This window comes from Nasonia vitripennis (assembly GCF_009193385.2).
Source record: "Nasonia vitripennis strain AsymCx chromosome 4 unlocalized genomic scaffold, Nvit_psr_1.1 chr4_random0003, whole genome shotgun sequence".
Taxonomy (NCBI): domain Eukaryota; kingdom Metazoa; phylum Arthropoda; class Insecta; order Hymenoptera; family Pteromalidae; genus Nasonia; species Nasonia vitripennis.
In genome coordinates, this window is record NW_022279638.1 from 2,625,637 (window position 1) to 2,652,328 (window position 26,692).

The 26,692-nt window shown below is 39.8% G+C and overlaps 1 protein-coding gene across 15 annotated transcripts in view; it reads left to right on the forward strand.

The window, feature by feature from the left end:
* Positions 1-26,692, forward strand: part of LOC100119218 (disks large 1 tumor suppressor protein) — a 1,703,670-nt gene that overhangs the window by 1,645,463 nt on the left and 31,515 nt on the right. Inside the window, exons 18-21 of one of the 15 annotated variants that reach the window (XM_031928129.1) lie at positions 7,022-7,069; positions 7,159-7,206; positions 7,298-7,346; positions 7,439-7,475. The exons of 13 other annotated variants lie outside the window; for them this stretch is intronic. In XM_031928129.1, coding sequence (XP_031783989.1) covers positions 7,022-7,069; positions 7,159-7,206; positions 7,298-7,346; positions 7,439-7,460 — 167 coding nt within the window. In that variant the 3' untranslated portion in view covers positions 7,461-7,475. Of the gene's footprint in view, positions 1-7,021; positions 7,070-7,158; positions 7,207-7,297; positions 7,347-7,438; positions 7,476-19,393; positions 19,448-26,692 lie in introns of those variants that run through there. One more of the 15 variants, XM_032601903.1, reaches the window with a different exon arrangement.

Genomic DNA, 26,692 nt, shown 5'->3' on the forward strand with positions numbered 1-26,692 from the left:
GATAGAGAACTTCTATTTATCTTTTGAAAATCATTTACTCAGTAAATGGGCCGGCACAAATGTTATAAATAAATGTAGCTGCCCTCTAATGTAAAAAAATGATAAAGTATTGTTACGTGGGATAGTCGGGAATTAGGATGGTCGTAGCGTTCATAGGATGGGCCTAGTGACACGCCCAATGGTCGCGACGTCATCGTCCCGATGACGTGTAATTATCCTAAATTGTGTGTATTGTAAGTGTACTGATGTTTGTGATTTCTTCTTAAGTGTAAATACATGTGTGTTCTCTCTCTCTCTCTCTCTCTCTCTCTCTCTCATTTTATATACGGGTGGACCATTTTAATCTATTATGGGAAATATCTCAGATTTATGGTTGGATATAGAAAAATGTTTTAGACAAAAGTTGTAGAGGTCTAAGGGGGTCAACTTTTGGTACCAACAAATTTGACCTTGAACTTGATTTGAAGGTCATTTCAAGGTCAAGATCATTTTTTTAAATAGGAAGACCTACTTTTGACTCCGGATTTGAAAAATGCAGAAAATTTTACGTTCAAAATGATATTTTGAACAAGGTCACGGAAGGTCATATGAAGGTCAAATTTACGAAAATTGTTAAATAATGTGTGTTAGCTCGGAATAACGGTTGGAAACATCAAAATGTTTTTAAAAAACGTGGTCAAGGGTGGAGAGTTTCACTTTCTGGTTGCAATAACCTTGACCTTGAATTTGGTTCTCAAGGTTATGTCAAGGTCAAAGTGATTTTTCAAGCGAGAACCCCTGCTTTTGATCTCCGATTTGGTAAAAATAAGAGAATGCCCGTTGGAAATGCTAATCAAGGTCATGGTAAGGTCGTGTCAAGGCCAATTTATTGTGCGCTTCAAAAGTTAAAAATAAATATTTGAAGGTCAAAAGACATCAAAGACCTTGAACATCTGTCTAATTTTGAGGTAAAATTAGCCTAAAATATCAAAAAATTACATGAAATCCATTTATTTTTTAAGACAAATCTTTCTCACTTGGTATTTTACATTTTTTACAAGATAGAAAGTCAGCCAAGTATCTATGACTTTCTCAAAGCTTTTTACTTCCTATTTTTAGCGTTACCCAGAAACAACGACGTGGACGTAATAGGATTATGTTTCCTTTGGGTTGCTTTATTACAGTGAGTTCCCCTTGCCTCTCACTGGGGTGCTTGTTTAACGTGAGACCCCTTGCCTCTCACTTCTAACCATTGAGTATGTGCTCAAACTGACGACCGTTTGATGTTTACCCTTAATTTTGCATGCATTTTCATTACTATTTCAGGTAGTGTTTCGCTTGGGGGTAAATCGCCTGGAGTATTATGTCGTGGTGACTGATCATTTTCTTTTTCTAGATGCGACTTTTCTGATGACTTCTAGTGGCGGCATATCTTGAATTTCTGTAATTATACCCTCCGGGGTTATGTCAAAATTTGGCAATGATCTATGCAAAGAAGTCGGCCTGAGTGGCTTCCTTGTTTTAATCGCCGGAATTTGCGTGCATGATGCGCAGAATTGGTCTCGTTGGCTCCCACATCCTCTTAATAGCTGATTTCAAGCAACTTTGGTCATATTTGTTTGCATTTATAATATTGAAAAAGTTTTTTTATTCCCTATACTACAGACTTAAAAAACAGCCTACTGATGCGTAATTAAAATTAAATATTTTTTTTTCAAAAGCTATCTACAATCGATTAAAGCCATTATCGAAATCGATTAATGACTCTCAAGTCATGCAATCGATTGTGAAAAAGATTTTGGCTTTAGCCTATTTACCACCCGATAGAATTGTCCGTGAATTTGAGCGTCAAGTCGAAGCTGTCCATGATATCGGCGATGGCCAAATTGCTCAAAAGTTCAATGACTTTTTTCGCTATTTCCGCAGATTCTGGCTTAACATAGTTATGCAGGAGGGCTTTAGTATGTTTGGGCTTTCTAGCCGAACAAACAATTGTTCGGAATCCTTGAATTTCCAACTTGCGCGGGGTCTTGAAAAAAGTCCAGTTATGTGCGATTTTATATATAAGTTATTATTATGTACAATATGACTATGATATACAAACTATTCATTTTTAATACACGTCAAGTTTATTTAGATTACAATGTATAGGAAATTAAATACACTGTAACGGGGCGTGCTTTCCGGGGAAATGTCGGCAATTTTCAAGTGGATGATAATTCCTCGATGTTGCGGAGAACTTTCTTAACGCCTGTGATCTGTCCGCGTTGCGACGCAACTCATTTCGAGAGCTGCACCGCGGACTTCGTGTTCGCACATGTGTTATTCCTCCGCACTCCTCTGTGCGGAGCCGGCTAAACAGATAAGCATTGCAACCGTTTGTTGCAACGCCCGTGGAGATAGTGGTATTCGCGGTAAAGAGGTTATATATATATATATATATATATATATATATATATATATAAGTCGCAAGGCTGTAGCCAGTGATCCAGCTGACACAATGCAAAAAGGCGCAGCCCTACTTACTTGTTGCCGTTATCGATAAGCACGCGCCACACACAACACACTTACACACTCTGCGTCGGTAATGTCAGTGGCTAACGTCCTCTCGTTAACAGGCCGGGTCGTCTTTCCCTGTTATGGCGTCGGTTGGGACGTCTTCTTTTCGCGCTTATATACTCTCACTCTTTCGCACTCTATCGGCTTCAGTCACTGGGTCAGTCTCACGTTCAAGAGCTATCCATACGTTCGACGGACTGTGACTAATACACGAGGTCCTGAATCTTGCTTCACGCTAGCGCAAAGTTGCGTTTCGACGATGGGCGAATCTACCTGATCTCGCACCTCGTTGCAATTCATCGCAATAATTAAATTTAATATAGTTTGTATATTATATTGGATTGTAAACAATTGTCGTCATTTCTTATACTTTATTTTTATCTCTGTGCTTACTGTTCTGACATTTTTTTGTAGGCCGATTAATGAAAATGTTTACTATAGCAATGAAGGATATAGCTAAATTGAACAATAGCAAGACTATTAGACGTCTATCTAGATATTCTACTATCCATAAGCAAGAGAAGTTGCTAAAATGTATTAAAAAATTAATTTTTCACAACTCATGCATCGAAAACGCGCTTTTCGCCTACGAAAAAGTGGAGTGAAAGTAGAGTTTTTCAAGCCTGAGGCGAAAGGCCTATTTAGTGTTTTTGTGTATATATTCATATAAACACCCGCGCACATACATATGTGCTCATCAATGATCACTTTCGCCTTATAGATATTTTGTATTTTCATGTGTGTGTGACACACACTCATATACATCTGTATATACCGTCGGTCCGTGCAACATCGGTTACAATTCAGATTTACAACGGAATTCTACTGTGGGATATTGGGCGACTCTGCTTTTTCAGGCAGGCTAAAAAGAGCGTTATCGATGCACTGATTATAAAATGCACGATACATAAAAAGGGGCGAAAGTTGGATCTTTTAGACTCGAATGATAATTGAGCACTTGTGTCCGCCTCGTGCTCGATAATCATCCTCACGTTAATCTTTATGAGGTCTGCAATCAGTACAATACGATATAATATGCTGATAACGCTGATATAATAGTATTCGAGAAACCAAGATTTATAGCTATAAAAATATAAATAAATGAGTGTCTCTTCCGAAATCTAAAGTTCATGGCCTTACAAGTAACGTATTATGTTTCTAGATGAGTTTTAGCATTCACAAAGCCAAAATCATATAACTGCTCTCAAATCAAATGTAGGTGATTACAGAGTTCGAAAATATCACTACTGGCCCGACTTTTGATTTGCACTAATATTAAACTGTGATATTAATTATTTTAACGGTATTTCAACAAATTATGTTCAGTGTGGAGAATGATACTCGACGAAAATGCAAATTATCTGACGAAGCGTTTCATCGAGTATGCAGCACGTTTAAAAGGAAACATAATGGACCACATGAATGTCGTTGCAGATGATTATAGAATCGGGGCGGAATTCGAAATAAAAAAATCTACACTTTTGATTCCCTACGGTAAAGTAGTAATAAATTTGATTTGTGGTAGAGATGCGCCCAGTGTGAAACCACTTAGCTAATTTCGCTATAACTTTCGATTAGAACCATGAAAATTGCTCAATCTAGAGGATTAGCTTGCTGTTAAAGGGGCCTTTTATGTTCTGTACGACAGTACCATCAATATTGTAGAGTAACCAAATGGGAAGCCGTAGAAGATAATTTTTTTGGACATCGAAAACTTTCACGCCTATCCGTGATCCAAGCAGTCGATTATTGTACCGTGAGGTTAGCGATATACACGGTTCAATAATGGACTACTTAGGTCACGGATAGGCGTGACTTGGCGGGTTTAAGCAGCTGTGCTACAAAATTTTATAGTACATTAGTTTCAAAATGACAACTTTATTGTCGATTTTGAGGTTATTGTGCTATACAATATCGTATGCGACTGTTGTGGGAGGTGTTTTTCTACCAAATTATGGGAGGTGTTCTTCTTGCTGTTTATCGAGCAAGATAGAAAACCATCTCCTACAACAGTGTTATAATATACTATTCCGATAAACTTTTTTCTCTCTCGCACGTGCAACACGGCTTTGGAGTATGACTTTGAAAACGTTGAAAACTACTAACCAACCGTGCGCCAATACCACAATGTCGCGTCATAAGCTGGAAACTGATGAAATTCACGTTAGGCTACGTTCCGCGCTGGGCGAATCCCTATTTAAAATAAAGCTAGCTAGCTCTGTAAACTTTTCAACCCTGCAGATATCGCATTCAGTCGAATTATAAAATCGTGCAGTACTGACACTAAAGAATTTTGAGAAAAAACAGTTCACCTTAGATATCACGCTTTTGAAACCTCGCAGGCACTATATTATAAAATATTGTAAAATACGCGTGTCTCTATTGACATTTTGTGGCCCTGACATTTTTTTTGCTCGCTTTTTAAGAAAGTAATGATGTATCTGCATTACTTATTTATTATTTACAAAAAAAAATTGAGATTAATTTTCTACAATGTTAAAAAAAAAAAACGTAGTTGGTGTGTCAAAAAATAGTCACGTTAGCCCCGCTTAGCAAGTACGACAAAACACGAAAATATGTACGCGCGTTACAAAAAATATGGTGTGCACCACGGTCTGATGGGCTTTTTGATCTCGTATAGTATCAGTACTTGGTCTAAAAAAGCTCACTTTACGCCCTTGGTAAAACAATATAAATATAAATATAAACAATATACTATTTTATTACTCCTGTTTGGTTATGTAGAAAGAGATACAGATTTCGATCGTGCAATTGCTATGACAGAAAACGAAGTACAACATCAAAGGATTATGATGAGGTTAGCACGACGAGCAGATGCAGAAAGAAATATACCTCACATGTATCGTAAGTGTATTTTAATCACAAGGCCTTTATCCTGTGTAAGCTGTTTTGTATTATACATCTTAGATACACCGCTCAATAGCAGTATAATTTACTGACTAACGCTCTTAAGCTGGTTTCTAAGCAGCTACTTTATCCTGATAGGAACGGAATCCTAGTATCTGCCAAGTATTTAGGTTCTTAATCTAGTATTACTTGCTAGTTTTTGTTATAAAAAGTAACGCTTTTTCTCAGATTGAGCATTGTCATAGGAACTGCCCATAATAGTTAGGCAAGCACTGGACACATGTTTCATAAGCGAGGTTTTATTAAAGAAACGTATTAAATAACGAATTTTATGTGAAAAATCGTTTTCGAAAAATTGAGTCTGACCGGAAACTCGCACTCACGCCTTCCCGGAGGCGAAATTCGTATGATCACGAGCCTTAGTTATCTGAACCACGCAGACGTTGTCATACGATGTGCACGGACTGGACAATTTTTTATTGTATACCAACAAAACTTATTAAAATCATCAAATTATCGATACCTATTTGAAGCGTATTTCTATCTCATTAAAAATGGGTACTTACTGTAAATTTGTAGCCGTATGAAATGTAAATAGTTTTCTTTTTCATTTTAACTGCCTAGTTCTCAGGTTTTCCCTAGTTGAAATGGGCGTTTTACTGACAGGATAATTAATCTGAAGATGATCAGTATCTTTCTTTTGTAGAAGTATACTTATGCGCTTAAGAAATAAAATGATTTCGTTTGTTCATCGTTTTATGTAATGAATTAACTGACTATAATCGACTGTGCAGCATCTGTTCAGAAGCATAACCTTTAATTCAAGCAGACAATGTAAAAACATTTGCTCTTCTCTGATTTTTGCCAATAATTTGCTTGTCTTCGAGCCTTGTTTCTCGCGAATATTAACAGTCTTATATAAGCGCTCAGGGGGACAGCATATTCCGTATATAGAATATTAAGGGGATGCCGGAGCCAATGTGACTAATTGTGTCCTCCACCTCCAGTTGCAGTACTCTTAGTTATCATTGTTTGCTTTCAATATATGTTGCACTATCAAAAATAAAATTGATAATTCTTTAATCTGTATAATATTATTTTATTTAATAATGTTTATATTAGTGCCAGCCATCTTACTGATTTCGTTGCCTTCGCTTCGCGTCATAGTTTTCATCATTTGCAAACATCATGCATAATTTAACGAAAATAAGACTTAGCTAATGTAAATTATTATAATAGCGATCGCGAATTTATTATTTATTATATATAAACAATGTTTAAGGTAAGGTAACGTTAAACCAATCAGCGTGGCTCAGACATCTCCTTAATAACCAATTTTTGCATATGTTACCGAGTCCGTTAAATGAGCATTGTAATTCGACTAAGAATTGCGGTTAAAAATTCTTTAATATTTGTGTGGGTAGTAAATCGTCGATGCTCGCGCATTGTCCTACTTCACACGGTCAAATGTCAATACTAGGCAAAATATAGATAAATCTTTTAAAATAATTTTTAGAATATGGGTAATTTTTTCATGTTAATAAAAATAACTGTTTACGTTATAATCAAGTTGCACACTCTTTATAATACTGGACTGATTTCTTCATCGTTACAGATTTGATAGAACCCCCGTTTGATGAACCAGAGAAGCCCGAGAATATAGGTAATTTGTTACGTTAATAAAAACAACTTCTTACGTTATAATCAACTCGCACACTATTAATAATACTGATACTGATTTCTTTATTACAGATTTGATAGAACCTTGGTTTAATCAGCCAGAGATTCCAGAGAATATGGGTAATTTTTTGTATTAATTAATACAGCTCCTTACGTTATAATCCATTCGCATGCTTCTTACAATAATTTACTATTTTCTATATCATTACAGATATGATAGAATCTCCGTTTCAAGAACTACCAGAGTCCCCAGAATATGGGTAATTTTTTCATGTTAATAAAAACATTTTTTTACGTTATAATCAAGTTGCACACTCTTTATCATACTGGACTGATTTCTTCATCGTTACAGATTTTATAGAATCTTCAAATGAACCTTCAATCGAACCTCCAGTCGAACCGTCATTTGGATTTGAGAAGGCAGACGACCAAAATATAGGTATAAAATATTATTTTGAAACCAAATCATCTACATTTTAATTTATTCGCATACTTAAGGGGATGTGGGAGCTGAAAACACTGTTTTTCTGTTCCATATAACTTTTTGAATAAAGCTCGCAATGAAAAACCAAGACTAGAGCGCCATAGTGTTGAGTTTAATGAACCATTCTACCGGAAAAAATACCAATCGGACTTTTGGTTTTTGTAAAAGTACGAGCGGGTGTATTTACGCGTGTTTATGCAATTACAGCGCCAACCTCAAACATCAATTTTACTTATTAACTTTTTTTAATTTGAAATTTCATCAATATAATGAGCAGAGCACCATAGGTTTGAGATAAGTGAATCATTCTACTGAAAGAAAATGTCAATACGGCTTTTAGTTTTTTTTTGACATTTGAAATACTAAATACCCCGTGGCGGATTTGCGAAGCTATAGCTCCCACCTCCCCTTAATTTGCGATAATTTAGTAATGTTATGTTATTCATAATATATCATTTTAAATTAGATTGCACTTGTCGCGTATGGCAGCGTATATATAACATTAATCGCGGTATATCGTTTCTTTTTTCTTTGACATTTGATCTAAGTTTTAATAGTAAAATCTTGTTCATACGTTATTCCTGCAAACATAATTTCAAATACCACTAATATATCATAAACTTTTAGTGGAGGAATCTGACGATCAGATGGTTTATTCTGATATAGGTAAAACATAACGTTCTTTGTGTAAAAGTTATTTTTTGACATAATTTGCATTAAAAAAAAAAATAATAATTCATAACGTTTCAGACTCGAATTATAGTGTACCAGATAGAAGCGATGCAGCATCTATTAATGATGGTAATTTTTCTTAATATTAACAGAACGGTATTTTGTCATTAAGACTTGCATGTGTTGGGTAGAATCACGCAGTGGAGAAAAATATAACCCCTTGTACTACATGTCTTGATAGCACAAGTTTGAAATTTTTTAGCTTAACACTTAATTTCTTGTGTTGCGTGGGGTACAGTACCTAGTATTACTATTTACAATATTTCTTTATGCAAATATGCGGTTATTGTTTTCATTTTAATACAAATATTTTTTTACTACCTTAACATACTACCCCATAACATTTTAGGACCACAGCAGATTGTGGCAGCTAGAGTAGTCTCGGCATCTTCTCATATAGGTAATTTGACATTACTTAATATAACTGTGTTATATCGAGAACAAAAATATATACTCTTTTCGTCGTAGATACACATAATTTCGTTTGTAATGCATTCATGAATTTTTATGTTTCGTTTCTTGTCTATAAAAAAGAAATAAATGCACGTGTTTCTGTATGTTTTGAAGTCGTTAATAAAGCGATTCGATTGGTTGAGAAACAAATATCCGGTCTGAAAATAACTACGATTTTGATTTTCTTAATCTCAAAAAAATAAGCGTGTTAAGTTCGTGTTAAATTTAGTTAGTAGCCATAAAAATCGTGTATGCGTTACAAAAATACTATTATACTGAACTACTAAAGATACGTTGTTACACTGTCGTCACATCTGCTTTTGTGCTAACGATAGTGGTGTTTTCTGCTCATTAACACGTTACCTGGCCAATTATTTACCGTTAATCCTATTTATTAAAAGTGATGGACTGTTATAAAGCATTTAATTGATGATTGGATGCCTGGTACAAAAATTAAGGAACGTGTATTTAATTACATAACCTATAAAGGCTTTAAACTAACTTATTCACTACACTTAGATTTTCTAGTCTCCAAAAAATTGCTATAGCACTATTTTTACTATATGGAAATAATAATAAATCGTTTTATGCTTGCGCAGATCAAAGAATACCGGGAAATGTGCCTTCTACATAAAAATTCGTCGAGCGTTAGCACAGTAGTAAATAAACTATGTCAGTTCTGGCCCATCTGGGGAGGGGGATGGGGCGTAATGGTTTATAGCATGTCAGTTCTGGCCCACCTGGGGGCGAAATGGTACATGACGTGTGAGTTCTGGCGCAAGCTGTAAGAGAGCGGTGAGAGAGCGGTCGATAACGTCATCAACACTGGCGTTGTCGATCGCGAGATCCCCAATCGATGCAGCGTCTCGGTGCTGGCGGTGACGTCAACGACTCGATGTTACCTTCTGCTGTTGATACAGACGGCTTGCTTCTTTACCGATATGTATCTTCTAGATGAAAAAAAAAGATATCGTAGGCTATGCAGGGGATTTGAACCGAGAACCTTGCGGTCACCAGCCGAGCGTCTTACCGACTTACCCGTTACGGGAGGGATGACTAAAATTCAATCAATTTAGCTCGCTACTTAAATTTCTTATAACCCTCTTTTTCAGGCATAGAATAAGTATTTGTGGAAAACTTTTGTGAATACTGTTTCCAATCAGAAGAATTTTCCTTCTTTTCCTGTTTCTTATCATTTTTCGAATCAGGAAGAGGCTTATAACCTGCACTACTAGATGGTGAGCCCATGATGTACTAATGAGCATGATGTGGCAGTTTTCTCGTATTTATAAGTGATGGGAGCCCCAACCATCGCTCTCACCTGTGAGGTTCAACCATGTAACTTAACCTCTCCATAAATATTTTTTCACTCCCACTCCATGGATGAACCTTGTCTCTCCAATGGTTTAGATTGCTCTCGCATGCATTTCTTCATAAGTCGTACATTGTGAAGAGCACAGCTGGCTTTATAGGCGCCATTATGATGAGGACAAACCGTTACGAGTTTGATCTTGTCTAGAGGTGGATATCCCATTTCCGAGATGACGATTACGTTGAATTTGAAATTGAAACGTTCCAACCATTTCTTCTTCAAGGATCCCATTACCATTACTGCAGTAGAGTCATGCAAGGCTTCCCGAAGAATTTTACCGATTTCTGCATATTCGATTTCTCCAGATGACAATGGTATACCATGATAATGATATTCCAACCATGTATTCTCTTGCTTATACTTTTCTGTGAGTCGATGCTATGGAAAAGGCTGTTTGAAAAGTAGTACAATAGGTTCGATGTCATCTTTTAGAGAAACTATAGATAATTCCTTGAGGATGAAGTCATTGCCAGACTGCTTAAAGCATTGCATGTCCACTAAGTACTCCATCTCGGAATGACTCTGACTAGCAGCAAGCTTTTCTTTATATCATATCCCCACCACTACTACCATCCCCACCACAAGCAGCACAAGAAAGGGGACTTGAATGCGCGTACATAGTAGTGCAAGAGTGGGGATATGCGCTCTACTCAGGAGAACATTGGGATGCAAGTTTCAAATCTCTACATGAATCCGTTTTTTGTTATGATACAATGTGTGTATTTATAGTCTCTCGGACTGATGTTAGAGACTTGTGGATCTCGAAGGACTAGTTGGCAATAAACAAAAACACTCTCAACCGAGTGTATTTACAAGTGTTTAAACTATGGAAAATAAATAAAGGCTACTGTATTAAAGCACCGACGCGTGAATAATGATATTGTTACGGACGACACTGTGAGGCGAGTACGTGCGCTCACATTGTTTCGGCAATACGTACTGAACTACACAAATCAGCGAAAGCGGCAGAAGACCGCTCGCGAAACAGGCGGAGAGAGACAGAGTAGGAGCGAGCGAGCGCGCGTTGCCATGGCAACCTCATTGGTGCCGTGCGGGCTAGCAAAAACCATCGAATTTTGAAATTAAGATGACAAGCTTCTCGAACCTTCTTGCTCTCTCTCCGCATATCAAACTAATGTTCGAACATACCGCCACTCTTGCTGCCTCGCAGCAATAAAGAGCCCGGCAATAACAATAAATTAAATTTAAAGATAGGAAAGCCTACTTCGAAAGAAGGTAATTCCGTACCATGACTCTACCGATCGATCTGTTCTAACTAAAATTTCTTTGGAATCAATTCCTCAACGAACAGTCGATCAACAATAAGTTTACAGTGCTTTAAGTTTAACAACATTACAATAAAATTTGATACAAGGTTAAATTCGCTATATACTTGAATAATCTAATGCAAAATTTCTAGTAAAGCTAATACTAAAGAACAAAATAAAAACTTGACTCTAATGAATCTACATTTAAACATTCGACTACGATGATCTCTATTCACGAGCTAAGTGAGTTTACAGTGTAGGTATTGTGTGTAAAATTTCTTCGATTGATGACACTGGGAAACTCTTCAGTCTTGACTGGACTCAGGTTGAAGGCTGGAGACTGCCCTTTGCGCACTCGTCTGAGGGTAGAAAGATGACCTTCACAACTGGTCGCTGGAACTCGGAATTGGCAGTACGGATGGTAACAACTCGAACTAGAGCATCTTTCCCTGGATGTACCGCTGTAATTCGACCCAGTGGCCACTTGGATGGAGGGCAGAGCTCGTCCTTCAGAAGCACCAAGTCGCCCACGACCAACTGGCGTCCAGGAGTCAGCCACTTGTTTCTCTGCTGTAAATGATGCAATACCTCCAGTCGCCATCGCTCCCAGAAATGGTTTCTCATAACCGAGAGTAGCTTCCACCTGCAAGTGCGAGATTTTAGATTCACGTCTTCAAAGGGCTCGGGTAATACATTGAGAGGAGTGTTCACAAGAAAGCGACCAGGCGTAAGCGCCACCGAATCAGTGGACTCAGAGCTCAGTGAGCAGAGCGGCCGGGAATTTAAGCATGCCTCGATCTGAGCAGCAACTGTCGACATTTCCTCGTTAATGACGTGTCTCCAATGACACGTTTGAAGTTATGCTTAAAACTTCTCACTGCCGACTCCCATAGTCCTCCGAAATGAGGAGCTCTAGGAGATATAAAAGACCATACTATACCGTCCTTCGCCAATGCAGCTGCCACCTCCTGCAATACTGATGAAGCCCGTTGGAATAACTTGTCAATTTCTGTGGCTGCGCCCTTGAAGTTGATGCCGTTGTCGCTGAATACCATCCTACAAAGTCCACGCCGTGCGGTACATCTGCGAAACGCAGCTAGAAACGCAGCAGTGGACAAATCAGACACCAGTTCAATGTGAATGGCCCGAACAACCATACACACAAAGATCGCTATATATCCCTTTGTAGACTTGGCACCTCTGCCCTTGGAGAACAATATTGGAAGCGGTCCCGCATAGTCCAGACCGGTGTATGCAAAAACTCGCTGGGGAGTAACTCGATATGATGGAAGCGCTGCCATTTGCTGCTGTACACTGAGCAGCGTAGCGGATACATCTATGGCAGCGCCGATAAACTCCTTGTACAACTCTTAACCCACGTGAAATCGAATACGTCCTGTTGAGGGAACTGTGCATCAGCTGGATACCTCCATGAAGAGTCTGACGATGTACCTCCTCAATCAACCTCTTGACTATAATACTAGATGCTGGCAGTATAATCGAGTGCTTCTCATCGTACTGCAAGAACGAATGATGCAATCGGCCTCCAACTCGGAGCAAACCCTGTGGACAAATAAATGGTGCCAGTCGCAGCAAGTGACTGCGAGATGACAATCGTTGTTTACTTCTGAGACATCGCAATTCCTCCACGTAGTGCTGACTTTGCACATAACGAATCAGACCGACTCGAGCAGCCTCCATCTCCTCAGCAGTAAAATGACCAGTGCAGCGATTTCCTCTGGGCTTGACCGCATTCGAACGCCATCTGTAAGCACAAGCCAAAATCTGCAACATCTTTGGAAAACTCGAAAACTTCTCCAAATAAGACAGCGATTGTGATTCATGATTCTCGTCAACTTTCTTCTCGACAGCAACCTGTGCATTTACTACATCTAGCGAAACATCCACGGGCAATCTATCAATTACTTTCCTCCAATCATTCCTGATCCACTCAGGTCCCTCCCACCACAGGGAAGACTGTTGTAGCTGCTCCGACGAAAACCCTCGAGTTGCGCAATCGGCTGGATTGTCTTCGGACTTCACATGACGCCATTGCACCCCAGGCAGAGTAGTGATCACCTCACTCACTCTGTTTGCCACGAAAGTCTGACATCTCGATGGTGGCCCTTCAACCAATCTAGCACTACCTTGGAATCTGTCCAGCAATGCACTGCAACAGGCTTCAATAAAATTCCATCTAATAGGTGCTTCAACAATCTAACCAACAGCACCGAGCCACACAACTCCAATCGAGGCAAACTCTCCGTCTTAATAGGAGCTACTTTCGTCTTGGACATAATGAGCGCCGATTTCTGCCCTGGTATTACCATATAGGCTGCAGCGACGAAAGCTCTCTGAGATGCGTCGGAAAACCCATGTAACTCCCACGATGTTTGCGATAAAGAGCCAAACCAACGAGGAATGCGCAACTAAGCCAGTTCAGGAAGGTCAGACCTCAACGTTTGCCACTGATCTAGAAGTTCTCCTGTGAGAGGTGAGTCCCAGTCGATACCATTAATCCACAAATCCTGGAGCATGAGTTTGGCCCTGACTAATACAGGTGACAGCCAATCAAGTGGATCAAACAACTTCGAAATCTCTGACAGAATCGCTCTCTTAGACACAACCTTTGGCAAAACTGGAATCTTAACCTCGAAAAGAAACGAATCGCTCAATGGTGTCCATTTTAGGCCCAAAGCAGAAACTACCTTATCCCATTCCCCCCCGAACTCTTTCTGCTTTTCCGCCTGGATATCCTTCACGATAGCCGAACTGTTTGACGCCCATTTACCCAACTCCATACCTGCTGATGACAGAAGTTTGAACAGCTGATTCCGAATCTCAATGGCCTCAGACTCATTGTCAGCGCCTACAAACGCGTTATCTACATACATATTGTGTCTAAGCACCTGCGCAGCTATGGAAAACTCTACACTTCCCTCACTCGCTAGCTGAAGAAGAGTTTGAATTGAGAGGTATGGAGCAGAGCGCGTACCATACGTAACCGTCAACAACCAATAATCTTCGATAGGCTTCGAAGCGTCAGAACGCCAGACTATTCTTTTTCAATAAACGTCATCTGGGTGAATGAGGATCTGCCTAAGCTCCTTGACGATATCAGCCGTAAATACAATCTTCGAAAATCTCCACATCGAAATTATAATCGTGACATCCGACTGTAATTTGCGACCAGTCAAGAGAACGTCGTTCAGCGATATTTTCCCAAAAGAGCCATTAAAAACGACACGAAATTTGCCTTCCGGCCCCACCTCAGCCGAGTAAACTGAGTGATGAGTAAAATAGAACGTATTGTCCTTTCGATGCGAACTATTTACAAGTTCCATATGTCCTAAAGTCAGATACTCCTCCATGAATTTCCTATAGGCACCATCTACCCTACAATCCTGCGCTCGACGCTTCTCTGAGCGGAGCAAACATGCCACAGCAATCTGCCTCGTGTGTGAAAAAGAAACCTCTGACAACTTCTCAGAGAATGGTAAGCAAACGACAAATCTGCCCTTGGAATCCCGATAAACAGTATCTGCGAAATAATCTTCGCAATACTGACCCTCCTCGGACAAAACTTTAGAGGTGGAAATCTCCTCCATTTCCCAAAACCTCTCTAATAACGTCGAAATTGATGGCTCTACTTCCACATGACAGTCCTGAGCGCTCTGAGCTCTATCAGACTCAGGAGCAGAAGACGCTCTACCCGTCAAAATCCACCCAAATACGGTCTCCTGAGCAACAGGAATATCAGTTGCACCAACTCTGAGCCCTGACCGAATGATAGCAGCGTACACTTCTGCGCTGAGTTCGCAGTCTATACGCTTTGAGCGAGCAAAGTCTGGATCAGCAAGCTGCAAGCCCCTGGTGTGATCCCAATTGGATACTACGACCTCCTCTCGCGGCAAAAATCCCGTTACCTCTTTCAACACCAACGAAAACTCCAAACAAAATTCTGAGATCAACCTGGACTTTAATCGGAGAAAAACTTCACCCTTTGACACCGCAGAAGGACCTGTACCGACACCAACCACAGAAACAGGCTTAATCTTTGCGGACAAACATTGCACAACTCTTTGCGTGACAAAAGAGACCTCTGCACACGGATCAATCAAGCATCTAGCGTACATCGAATTACCATCTACGGATTGAAGTAAGACCTTGGCTGTGGACATCAACCGGGTCCTACCCACCACTGTTGTACTTGCTGATACCTCCAGCATACTTGACTTGCCAGGCGCGCTAGAAGAGCCCTTCTGACCTGTTGAATTTGAAGAATCCGCAGCCTCTCCTCCTTGTCGTCGATCCGAGTGAATCTTCGTGTGGTGTCTGCCCTTACAATTGGCGCAACGATTCTGAGAGGTGCAATCAGCCAAAAAATGTCCAGATCTCAAACAATTGAGACACAATCTCTCCTTTTTACAATGTTCAAAACGAGCGAAGGCGACATACCATTGAACCTTGGACACGCTTGAAGCTGATGAGGATCCTTACATAAGCTGCATTTTACAGAGGCATTGTGATTGCCTTTAGCAAACGACGTGCTAGTTGCGTTGGCTGAGACTGACTCACGCCGAGACGAACGATTCGAACCATTACCCTTCTGACTAGATTGTTTGGTAGGCGACTCCGCATCACCATCTGCATCCTGATCAAGCGAGGACGTACGAGTCTCGGGAAAATTTGTGAGAGCTGAAAATGTCGAAAAACCTACCATCGACTCTTGCGAAATACGCCACCCTTCTCACGTCTCATTATCCAACTTGCGCTCGACCATATGGATAAGCCAACTGTCGCAATGTTCGCACGGGCAACCTACATCCTTGAAGGTTTTAAGCGCGGCTTCCGCCTTATCCAACAACTCGATCAACTCTCCCGAAGATTTCCGCTTAACCGGTTTCATATCTATCAGCAATTCCATATACGTATGCATGCGTCTCGTAGAGTTATCGTACCTGCGCATCAATTTTTGCCAAGCCAACTCAAAACTAGCACCCGTCAACGGAAGACCTTTTACTCTAAGCGCTGCAGGCCCTTCATCCGAGTCTACTAAATATTGCATCTTGATAGCATCCGGTAAGTTGGCCTTGTTTTTCACCATCGAAGAAAATTGCTCCTTAGGTCTCCCATTCCTCGGCTTTTCCGGAAAATTTCGGGATTTGACATTTCGGCATGTTCGCGAACTCCGACGGACCTGGAACAGGTGGTGCGTGTACGACCTGATTATTTTGCGCGCTTGCAGCGGTTACCGGTGGCCTCGCGGCAATTTCTAAATCTTCAATTGACTGAAGCACATCCGCTTTACTCTCCACATAACTCGACTCAACCTCGAGATACTCGTCGTTCTCGAAGTACGCCTCGCCAACTTCGAGATCTGGTCCTGCAAGCCGACCTATTCGCTTGCAGGACCAGATCCCTTTGAGTGTACTCGGACCAATACGACTCTAACAAGCTCAAACGCGTGCGCATGTGCGGCAGTGTGCGAGCAGATACCGCTAATCTTGCCGTATTATTATTACGTTTAAAATTCAGCAAGAACCCGCTTATGCGCTTCTGCTGAACTAATTCTGCAGCCGCATCAGCCATTGTTGCAAAGTGCCAACTCGATCAAATACGAATAATACGAGTAAAACGTAAAACTTGATTTAGAATTTCCAGCAGCGATCGACTGCGAGTAGAGAGCGAGTCAAAAAAAAAAATAATAATAATAAAAACGATACTTAAGTGCCGCCGAGGGTCCGCATACATACGGGCACTAATTAATATAACCATCCAGACGCCAATGCGCGAAGAAATGCGCTGTGTGGTGCGGCCCCCGGGGCCTAACGACGCACGACAGCGAAAATGTCCGTCCCGTCCGGACGGCGAGCCGAGCAACGAGCTACGTGTCGAGCGAGCGAGCTTGTGCCGGCCGTTGAACTGCGCACAGCTGCTAGTGCGAATGCACGAACGAGGGAGAGAGAGAAAGAGAGCGAGACTAAGAGCGAACACCGCTCTGCCGCTGCCTCAACGTGGCCTAACGACGCCAAGTGAGCGAGAGCGAGACAGAGCAAGCGAGAGAGAGAAAGAGCGAGAATGAAATTCAAACCTCGTTTACGCCGATGCCGTCGACTCCCGTGATGACTTTGGGTACTGGTCGCGTCGTCCGAAGTTGGCGGAAATGCGGTACCAATATGGCCGTCTTCTTCTTATTTCCCCTCGTTGTGCCCCAAATGGCGAACTCTTGACGACCCTCGAAGTTCAAATCTTGATCGATGACCTCTAGCCTCTAAACATCTAACCTCTAATCCTCTAAACTTCTAATACGTCTAACCTCTAAACAAATAAGTACTTCTAATCGTCTAAACGTCTAAATTGTTACAACAACAACAGGCAGCTAGGCCCCATGCGGCCAACTGCGCGAGCGAATTCCAGGAAGATTATGGCCGCTCTCCGACCGTTGCGAATTCGAATAGTCGAGCGGCTGCCGAAGTGCTTTAACACACCTTCACTTTGCAAAAAAAAACTTAGTATTGTGAATTTAAGAAGAGTCTAACATTACTGATAATGCATTTGTTGGAAGCCGAGGATCACGAAGCGCGACTTTTCTAACTGATTAGATTTTTTGACTGTCCAAACATGTTTGGGTATAGTGGGAAGCAGTTGATATTCGTACAGCTCCCAAATACGAAAACTCATATCGATCGATTTACCGTTCTGAATATGACTAAGCATCCGGATTTTATGCTGATTAGATAGTACTACACATGGCATTGGCCACTCAACTTTTATCAACTCAATCTTGAAATTCTCGTACTCTGCTGCAGTAGTTGCAGTTGCGACCTTCGTAGGTGTCTGTATTACGGAATTCAGATCATTTCTCGATCTAGTGAGAATGAGTTCATGCTTCACGTTACGACTACCTTGCGATAGTCTTCAGTAAAGCCTAGGATCATACTTAGATGTATAGATATATCAAAGTAACCTTCACTGTTCATCAAATGCTCCTTCTCCTCGACGTCGAGCCAGCCGGCATTTTGTATGGTTAGACTTTGACTAGGATTAATCGATACCCAACCTTTCATGAGAGTAGTTAATCCGACATTTTTACATTTATCGATCTCTATAGCATTTATCTCATATCGTATTTCTTCAAACATATGGCAGACGGCGTTGTTTACTAACTTTGTATTTTTCACGAGAGTACCATCAGCTTTGGTTAGCCTACCACATACATGAAGCGAACTAGCTGACGGCAAAAGACACAAGTCTTGATGTTGCACCGAGATACGAATTTCATCACTATTATTGTAAGATGAAACGTTGTAAGATTGATGAGCATGAATCTCATAATGAGATATTGACTCATCGAATGTCATGGGTGACTGTATATTTAGAATTTCTTCCATTTTGACAGCAGAAGAATATACACGTTATTTTCCACCAACTCTTAAATCGAGGCTTTTTAGAAACTGAATGTTTTGCCGTGTTAGCATTCTTAACGTTCGCGGACGACTGATGACTTTTCGACATTTTCGATTCCTTATATACCCGCGACCGTAAACGATGCCCATTATACTCGCTTCAGATGTAATCTCACTGTTATTACTTCACCGCGAAAATTAACTAAGTGTCCGTCTTGATCAACTATACGAATTTGAATTTGATCTATGCTTTTCACAGTGATTGGAAGGTAAATAACTTGAGAAGGAACTTCAATAATCTTATAGCCTGGTGGTACTGCAGGGAAGAATTCATGTATTGTATGCACTTTCTTACCGTTTATATAGGCACCGGTAGTGATGTTACACTCGACTCGTAGAGCGTTGACTTTGAGAATGGATACAGGTAGATCAGAGCTATGAGAGACGTTTGATGAAAGAAGTCGTTGTGTGAAACCTAGCAATTGTCCTATTGAATCTTTTGGACGAAAATCAATTATATGACTGCACTCTATTACACTGCGAAGAGTATTGTTATTATGCTTAAGACTGAAAAGTATGTTTTTTGCAGCTAATGTTTCACGAAGATAATTGTCTATATCTTCAATCTCGTAACTACCAGTTGGTAAGTAGATTACTTTTTTACCAACGTAGAACTTGTTATCTATATCTATGTTTGGAATCGAATTGAAGGTTAATAGTTCAACCAATCGGAGAACGTAGTTCTTATACGATGAAAGTTCGATTGGCGGGAAAAATTGTGCTTCAAGTATAGTAGATGTACCTGATAGACTCAATGTTAATGAATCACTCATGATGGTCAAATTGATACTGTTTTGGTAATCATTTTTTCACTCCTTTATATAGTCTCGAACTCAAGAATTCAAGACATAGATGCCCACAATTAAATGTATCATAGTCCTGATATCTTTCATAGTTATACTTTATTTTAACAACGCCCAAATATAGCATTAATTCTAGAGGTGGCTGAAGGTCACCAAAACTATCAAAGTACACAACTTCGCTACCTCTCTTTCGATACGCTACCCAATGTGTGCCAGGACCGGTAGCATCACCCAAATTAACAATAGCAGCTTCACGATAATGTGGTCCATTGATAGGAAGAGCATTACGCATAAAGACACCTCGAAAGTATGGGGTTTTTAAGATTTTAGCATACTTTAAGAGATCAATATTAGTGAGAGCTCTCTAAAGTATTCTTACGTCGACATTCTTTTTTTTTCTCAACTCATTTCCAGGCTTAAGACGAAGACCGAGCCCTGTTTTACGTGGTTTCAAATAGAGACCTTTACCAATAGCTATATCTTCCATTTTTCTATTATGCCTCTGACTTTCTTCAAGAGCCTGTTTTGCTGATTTAGCATCGTTAACAGCTTTTGCTATTCTAGCAGCTCCTCCTGCGATAGCACCAGTCGCACTTAAACCAGCGAATATAGGTATAAGGAATGGTAAGAAGCCTCCTACTTTCGATGGAACTGGTAGAATACCAATTTTTCGTTTACCACCAGCCTCTTTGACTGCTTTTCGAGCTTCTTTTAATGCTGATAGAATGACTTTACGAGCACATTTGCTGGGAACGATTGATTTCGATGCAGCTTGTACTATCTTCTTAAATGGAACACCCATTCCAAATTTAGACTTTAATTTCATGGCACTTGTAACAGCAAAAGCGGCTGCTTTTTCCTTAACCCCCGAATCTTTCGAGACAACTCTTTGCCAAGTTTTATGGGCAAGGACTCTATCAGCAGCATTCCTAGCTTCGATGTTTTCTCGATTCTGAGAATATACTATAACGTGTTCCTTGCAGGCAACGTCTAATGGATTAATACCTGAATCACCACGAGCAAATCGTTTAGTAAGTTTAGTGCCTAGTCCACAGTATTGATAACCTGGTAGATGAAGTTCAACTGGAAAATTATTAAGCAATAACAAGACCTCGTCCCCGACGTTTGTAAACGATCATTTCACTTTGAAGGTTAAGTGATAACTAATACCGAAAGTATAAATACCAGCTCTATTTATAATCTCACAACAGTTGTTCAACAGTTCTCTACATGTAAATATGTTCAAGAAACAGTCTGTTAAACTTCCGGTAGTAAACTTTGATACTATTGCATAGCCGGAGAAGTAAAACAAACGACATGGTGATTTACTTCCAGATAGTATTCGAGCAGTATTTTGTGGACCCTCTAATTGTGGTAAAACAAACAGTTTGCTAGCTCTCATAACACATCCAAATGGAGTTAGGTTTAAAAATGTTTACGTCTACTCCAAATCGCTTAATCAGTCCAAGTACAAATTTTTAAAAGATCTTCTCGAACCATTGAATAGTATACAGTACTTTGCATTCAGTGAAAACGATGATGTCATAGCTCCTGAGAATACACTTCCGAATTCTATCAGGATTTTCGATGATATAGCCTGCGAAAAACAAAACAATGTTAGAGCATACTACTGTATGGGGAGACATAAGAAAGTTGATTGTTTCTATCTATGTCAGTCTTATGCACAAGTTCCGAAACATCTTGTGAGAGATAACGTCAATCTCTTGGTAGTTTTCCTACAAGATGACATGAATCTCAAACACTTATACAACGATCATGTCAACTCGGACATGTCGTATTCGCAGTTTCGAGAATTATGCTCAAAATGTTGGATGGATGACAAACATGAATTCTTACTAATTGATAAAGATAGTGCTATCAACAATGGTAGATATCGAAAGGGTTTTGACACTTTTGCTATAAATATGACACACTTAGTCGACATTCATTAGTCTATTTTTGACTGTTAAAGTATCAACATGGCTGATATTCAGAGACAAATGAATATACTTCATCAGCTTGTCAAAGCGCAAAATGCTGTAAAACGCAAGTATAGTCTGTTGAAATTTGGAAAAGATAAATTTGAACAGTCAATAGGAGAAACTTTCAAACCTATTGTTGATTCTCTCGAGAAACTAGTTAAGACAGTTGAAAAATCTGAAGTATCTAAACGTAGTAGAGCAATAAAGAAAGAGGTTAAGGATGAAATGGTCAAAAATGAAAGTTCTAATGACAGTTTTGATGATGATACAATTGAACCTTATCATGAATCTGATTTTGAAACTGCAGCTAGTGAGGATGATGATGATGATGATGATGATTTGAATGATACAAAAATTCGTATGGAAGTAATTCAAGAGCCCAGTAACGTAGCTGACATGTATATGACTATGTTGAAGCATCATCAGGAGTTCGAAAAGAACGTTCAGAATGGATGTTAGGTGACTCATCAATAGTGTTTGGAGATCGAAGCATCAAAGTAAAAGATGGAAGATATCCAAAAACAGCTGGTTTGATGGAATTGCTCATTGCAAAACAACCCAAGATTTATGATCAAAGTGATTTGCAGAATTATCGAAGTATTCTGGAAGCGACAAATGTTCATAAAAAACAATATTTGAGCACACAACCAATTCTTGTTCATAATAGTAAAAAATATACTAACATTATCAATCCTATGTTTAGTGGAAAAAGTGGAAAAGGATTACCTCGTTATAAAATTGCTAGAAGAGATACTCGAATGGATTATGTGTACTGGGACGATCCAAATGAGCTAGTTGATCGTTTACGCTTACTTATAGCTGAACAATCAGCTGGTAATCCTAGTCATATCAACAAAATCCACTCAATCATAGAAGAACTTCGCGAAGGAGGGTATATATACTGAGCTATTTCATTTACAAACATCATTATCAAAATGAGTGTCGACGTTTTCGGACGTAATTTAAAAAAGAGTGAGGGAAGTTCATTCTGCAAACGTTTAACATGCAACATAAAAAAGTAATAGTTGAAGAACTTCACAAACCAGCTCGACGGAATTATCCTCGTCGCAGTTTTGATGTTCGAGGATTAGATGAGACTTGGAAAGCTGATTTAGTAGAGATGCAACCTTATGCTAAAGAAAATAAGAGTTTTAGATATATGTTAACAGTCATAAATGTTTTCTCCAAGTTTACATGGGCTGTTCCTGTGAAGAAAAAGACTGGAAAAGTTGCGGCAGCAATGAAGTCCATACTTCGTCAAGGTCGAGTACCTAAGAATCTACATACGGATAGAGGTACAGAATTTTATAATACCAACTTTCAAACTCTCATGAAACAGTATAAGATCAATCTGTACTCAACGTATAGTAATTTAAAAGCTTCTATATGTGAACGTTTTAATCGTACACTCAAGAACAAGATGTGGATTCAATTTAGTTTGCAAGGTAATTATAAGTGGTTGAAAATCTTACCTGATTTGATCACAAAGTACAATGATACTAAGCATCGAACTATTAGAATGAAACCCAACGAAGTGTCTACAGCGAATCAATCTCAGATTTTCAAAAGATTGACTTGTGAGAGTAGATTGCCGAAGACGCCTAAGTTTAAGATTGGTGATAAGGTATGATTGAGTAAAGTGAAGCAAGTTTTCGAGAAAGACTATACACCTAACTGGTCAACTGAGATTTTCACAATAAGTAGAGTTGCAGCAACGAACCCAGTTACATATCATCTGAAAGACTATCAAGATAATCCAATCACAGGTGGATTCTACGAACAGGAGCTCTTGAAGACGAAGTATCCAGATGTTTATCTTGTAGAGAAAGTCTTGAAGAAGCGTGGAAAACAAGTATACAATTATAATTGTTATTATATTAATTATAAATGATTATAACATACCTAATGGAATCTGACTCTCTTCGCAGATGGCTCATCTTCCTCGATAAGCTGCTATCCATCAATCATGTAATGACCCCACGGTAGAGTATCCGTCTGACCGGGGATGAGGTATCGCTTATCGTCAAGTGGACTCTGAGCGATCTTATGCTCCTTCTCGGTCCTGATAACGTGGAGGCGGCTACGGATGTTCTTTTGTTGTCGGGAGATCGTAGCCTTGTCTCGAAGACAATGGATGTAGTCGTCAAACTCAATGGTTGACTTGACGACTGACGACTTCACACCCTTTGCCTTCTTGATAGATTGCTGTCCTTGTACCTTAACGGAGTACATCTTGCTACGGAGGCCAACAAACTCCGTCATGATGTTGCCATTGCACTCGTCCTTCATAAGTCCGACTATCTTCTTATTGACTAGAGGAATGTTGAATTGATTATCGACCGGATAATCAGAAGTGTCGAACTCATGAAGGTCAGTCTTCATCACAGCGTACATATCTACATCGTTTACTTCATAGATGAGACTGTCTGTTTAGAGGAGCTTGGCCTTGTCTCCTACCCGTTTCTACATGTACTCGTAGTGGAAGTGGTAAACAAGACTCTTTGACAAGTCCAGCACTGTCAATCCAATGTAGATCGGCTTGCGGACTGAGACCTCGGTTCGGGCAAGCTGGACGGCCACGAGATTCTCGTCGAAAATCGCACATCTGTGGAAGTTGGGCTGAGCAATGTATGCCTCACAGCCGTAGCGACCTTCCCACTTGTTTACCAACTTCACGTCGACTCTCTTGCGCTCATTTTCCATGGTCTTACCATACACTGCGTTGTTGAAGAGTTTGAAGAGCATCTTCTCGAACTCATACTTCGCATTCTTCCTCATCTCGCTGTTCAGGTCAATGTATGGCTTCAACCATGGCATCTGGTTGAACTGGAGAGCACGATGAATATGCTTCAATCGAAGCCCGTACTTGAGAGCTTGCTTGAGAGCGACGTAATGCAGGACATACCGCTCCTTACTATTTAGAGTGGTTAGCAGCTTTTCTTGGTTTGAGCCTGGAGGTGCAGCATGCTCCGGACAGAGTGGAAGGTCCTTGTGAGCATCATGGAGACTTTCTGTATACTCCAGATCTACTTCTAAGATGTATCCTACAGAAGCATCATCGGGAACATTGAAGAAGTCACAATTCAGGTATTCCACTGACTTGAAGCCATCACATGGCAGGGATTGTGTCATTGGCCCTGGAAATATAGGATTTATTAGTATATATATATATATATATATATCATTAATATCATTATTTCAATATGAACTTACCATCCGTATAGGTTGTTGACATCATAGTACATCAGATACTTTGACTCGTTGTATCCAGACTCCATGTATGTATTATTGGCCTTCGCATACCTATTGCAGCATTGGCTGATACCACCCCGGATGCCCCGCTCGACAAAGAGCAGCATGTCTACGTCAGTTAACAGCTGGAGCTTGATGCCAGTATACTTAACATGGCACCCCATGTAAATCCGGGGGTAGTATAGTAATGAGCAGGATCTAGTTCATAGGTATGGAGACACTTGGATCTGAAGTCTTCAAATACATTGGCGAGGAGAAGTACGTCAGTCTTCAGATAGAGGTCTGAGTACTGGCCAAGAGTTTTGATGTTGAAAGCATTCCAGACAATTTGAGCACGGTTGTAGTCCTCGTCTAATATATTGCTATCATAGAGGCTACTATAGAAGCTCTCTTTGTCTGGAAGCGAGGTCTCGTTCAGATTCTCAAAAGATTTGATGTGATCATAGGGGGACACGTCTTTCCTCCTAAGCAAATCAACCTGAACATTGCTAAACTCCTTCTTGAACTCTTTATCGACTATTTCCAACTTGTCCAAGTATGAGGCTAGCTTGTCAAGTGACGATGGCATGAATCGGAAGGAATCAATAAACTTGAAATTGATTTCGATTCCATCAATATGCTTGGTGAAGGAGATGTACTTCTCTTTATTTTGCGGTATAATAGAGACTCGTCCCTTGAAGTTACTGGCAAGCTCCTTTATGAACAAGTGCGAATCATATCCGCTCAGGTTGTGGAATACAACTGGAATAGTTCTAGAGTCTTTATAGTTGAGATTACAACTGTTATGAGCCGCTCCACGATATCTGGAAAAGAAGAATAGTTATTAGATAAAGAATAATAATAATCATAATAATAAATAACTTACAGTCCCGTAAGGTGACAATGATCTTTGGCATCCTTCTCGTTGAACAGTCCTTCACAGATGTGACAAGTTGTAGCAGAATCAAACGATCTCTCATCCACATCCTTCATTGACACTGGATTCTCGTACATGTTGGCAAGTTCTTTAGCTAGCATATACAGTTGTGAAACGAAGCATTTCGCAGGATCTTCGTCTTGTTCAGTTTCTCTTCTATAGCTTATATACTTGCATTTTGATTCATCATAACCTTATTGAACATAGCAGCCAACGCTGAAGGGTGTATGTTCTTGGTAAGAGCGATTATCATCAACAGCCTTCAGAATACATTCGAAGTCTGCATAAACAACTATTGGAACTCGCTCTTTGTTATTGACATTTTTAAATTCCAACACACTGTCTTTCTCTTGAGGTAACAACACTTTGCATTTGTTCACTTTTGTACAATCAACATGAGTTACCAATTTAGCCTCATCGTAAAAATAGTGAAGACATCGCTCACATAGATATTTTTTATGTAAATTCTTTGTGAACTGTGAGTTGACTAGATGAGATAGATCTTTAATCCATACATAATGAAACTGTGGAACCTTTAAATTTTCTTGTTGTTCCTCATCATCTATATAAGTGTCTTGCACAAATAGTAGGTTTACATGCTTATCTTTCTTTAAAGCTGCCAAGTGACATGGAGATACATTAAATACACTACCCTTTTTCTTGAGTATGAAGAGATTTACAGAGACGTCATTCTGCTTCTCAAACTTGGGTATTTGCTTCACAGCAACCGGAAAGTCAATATTTTTAAAGTTCAATTCATTCGTATAAGCTTGATATTTTGAAACTCGCTGCGCATGCTTTTCTACGGGATGTAGAGCTGAGAGAATAGCCCATTTAAAGCATTCATTGTCTTCATTTCGAAAGTTAACGCATGC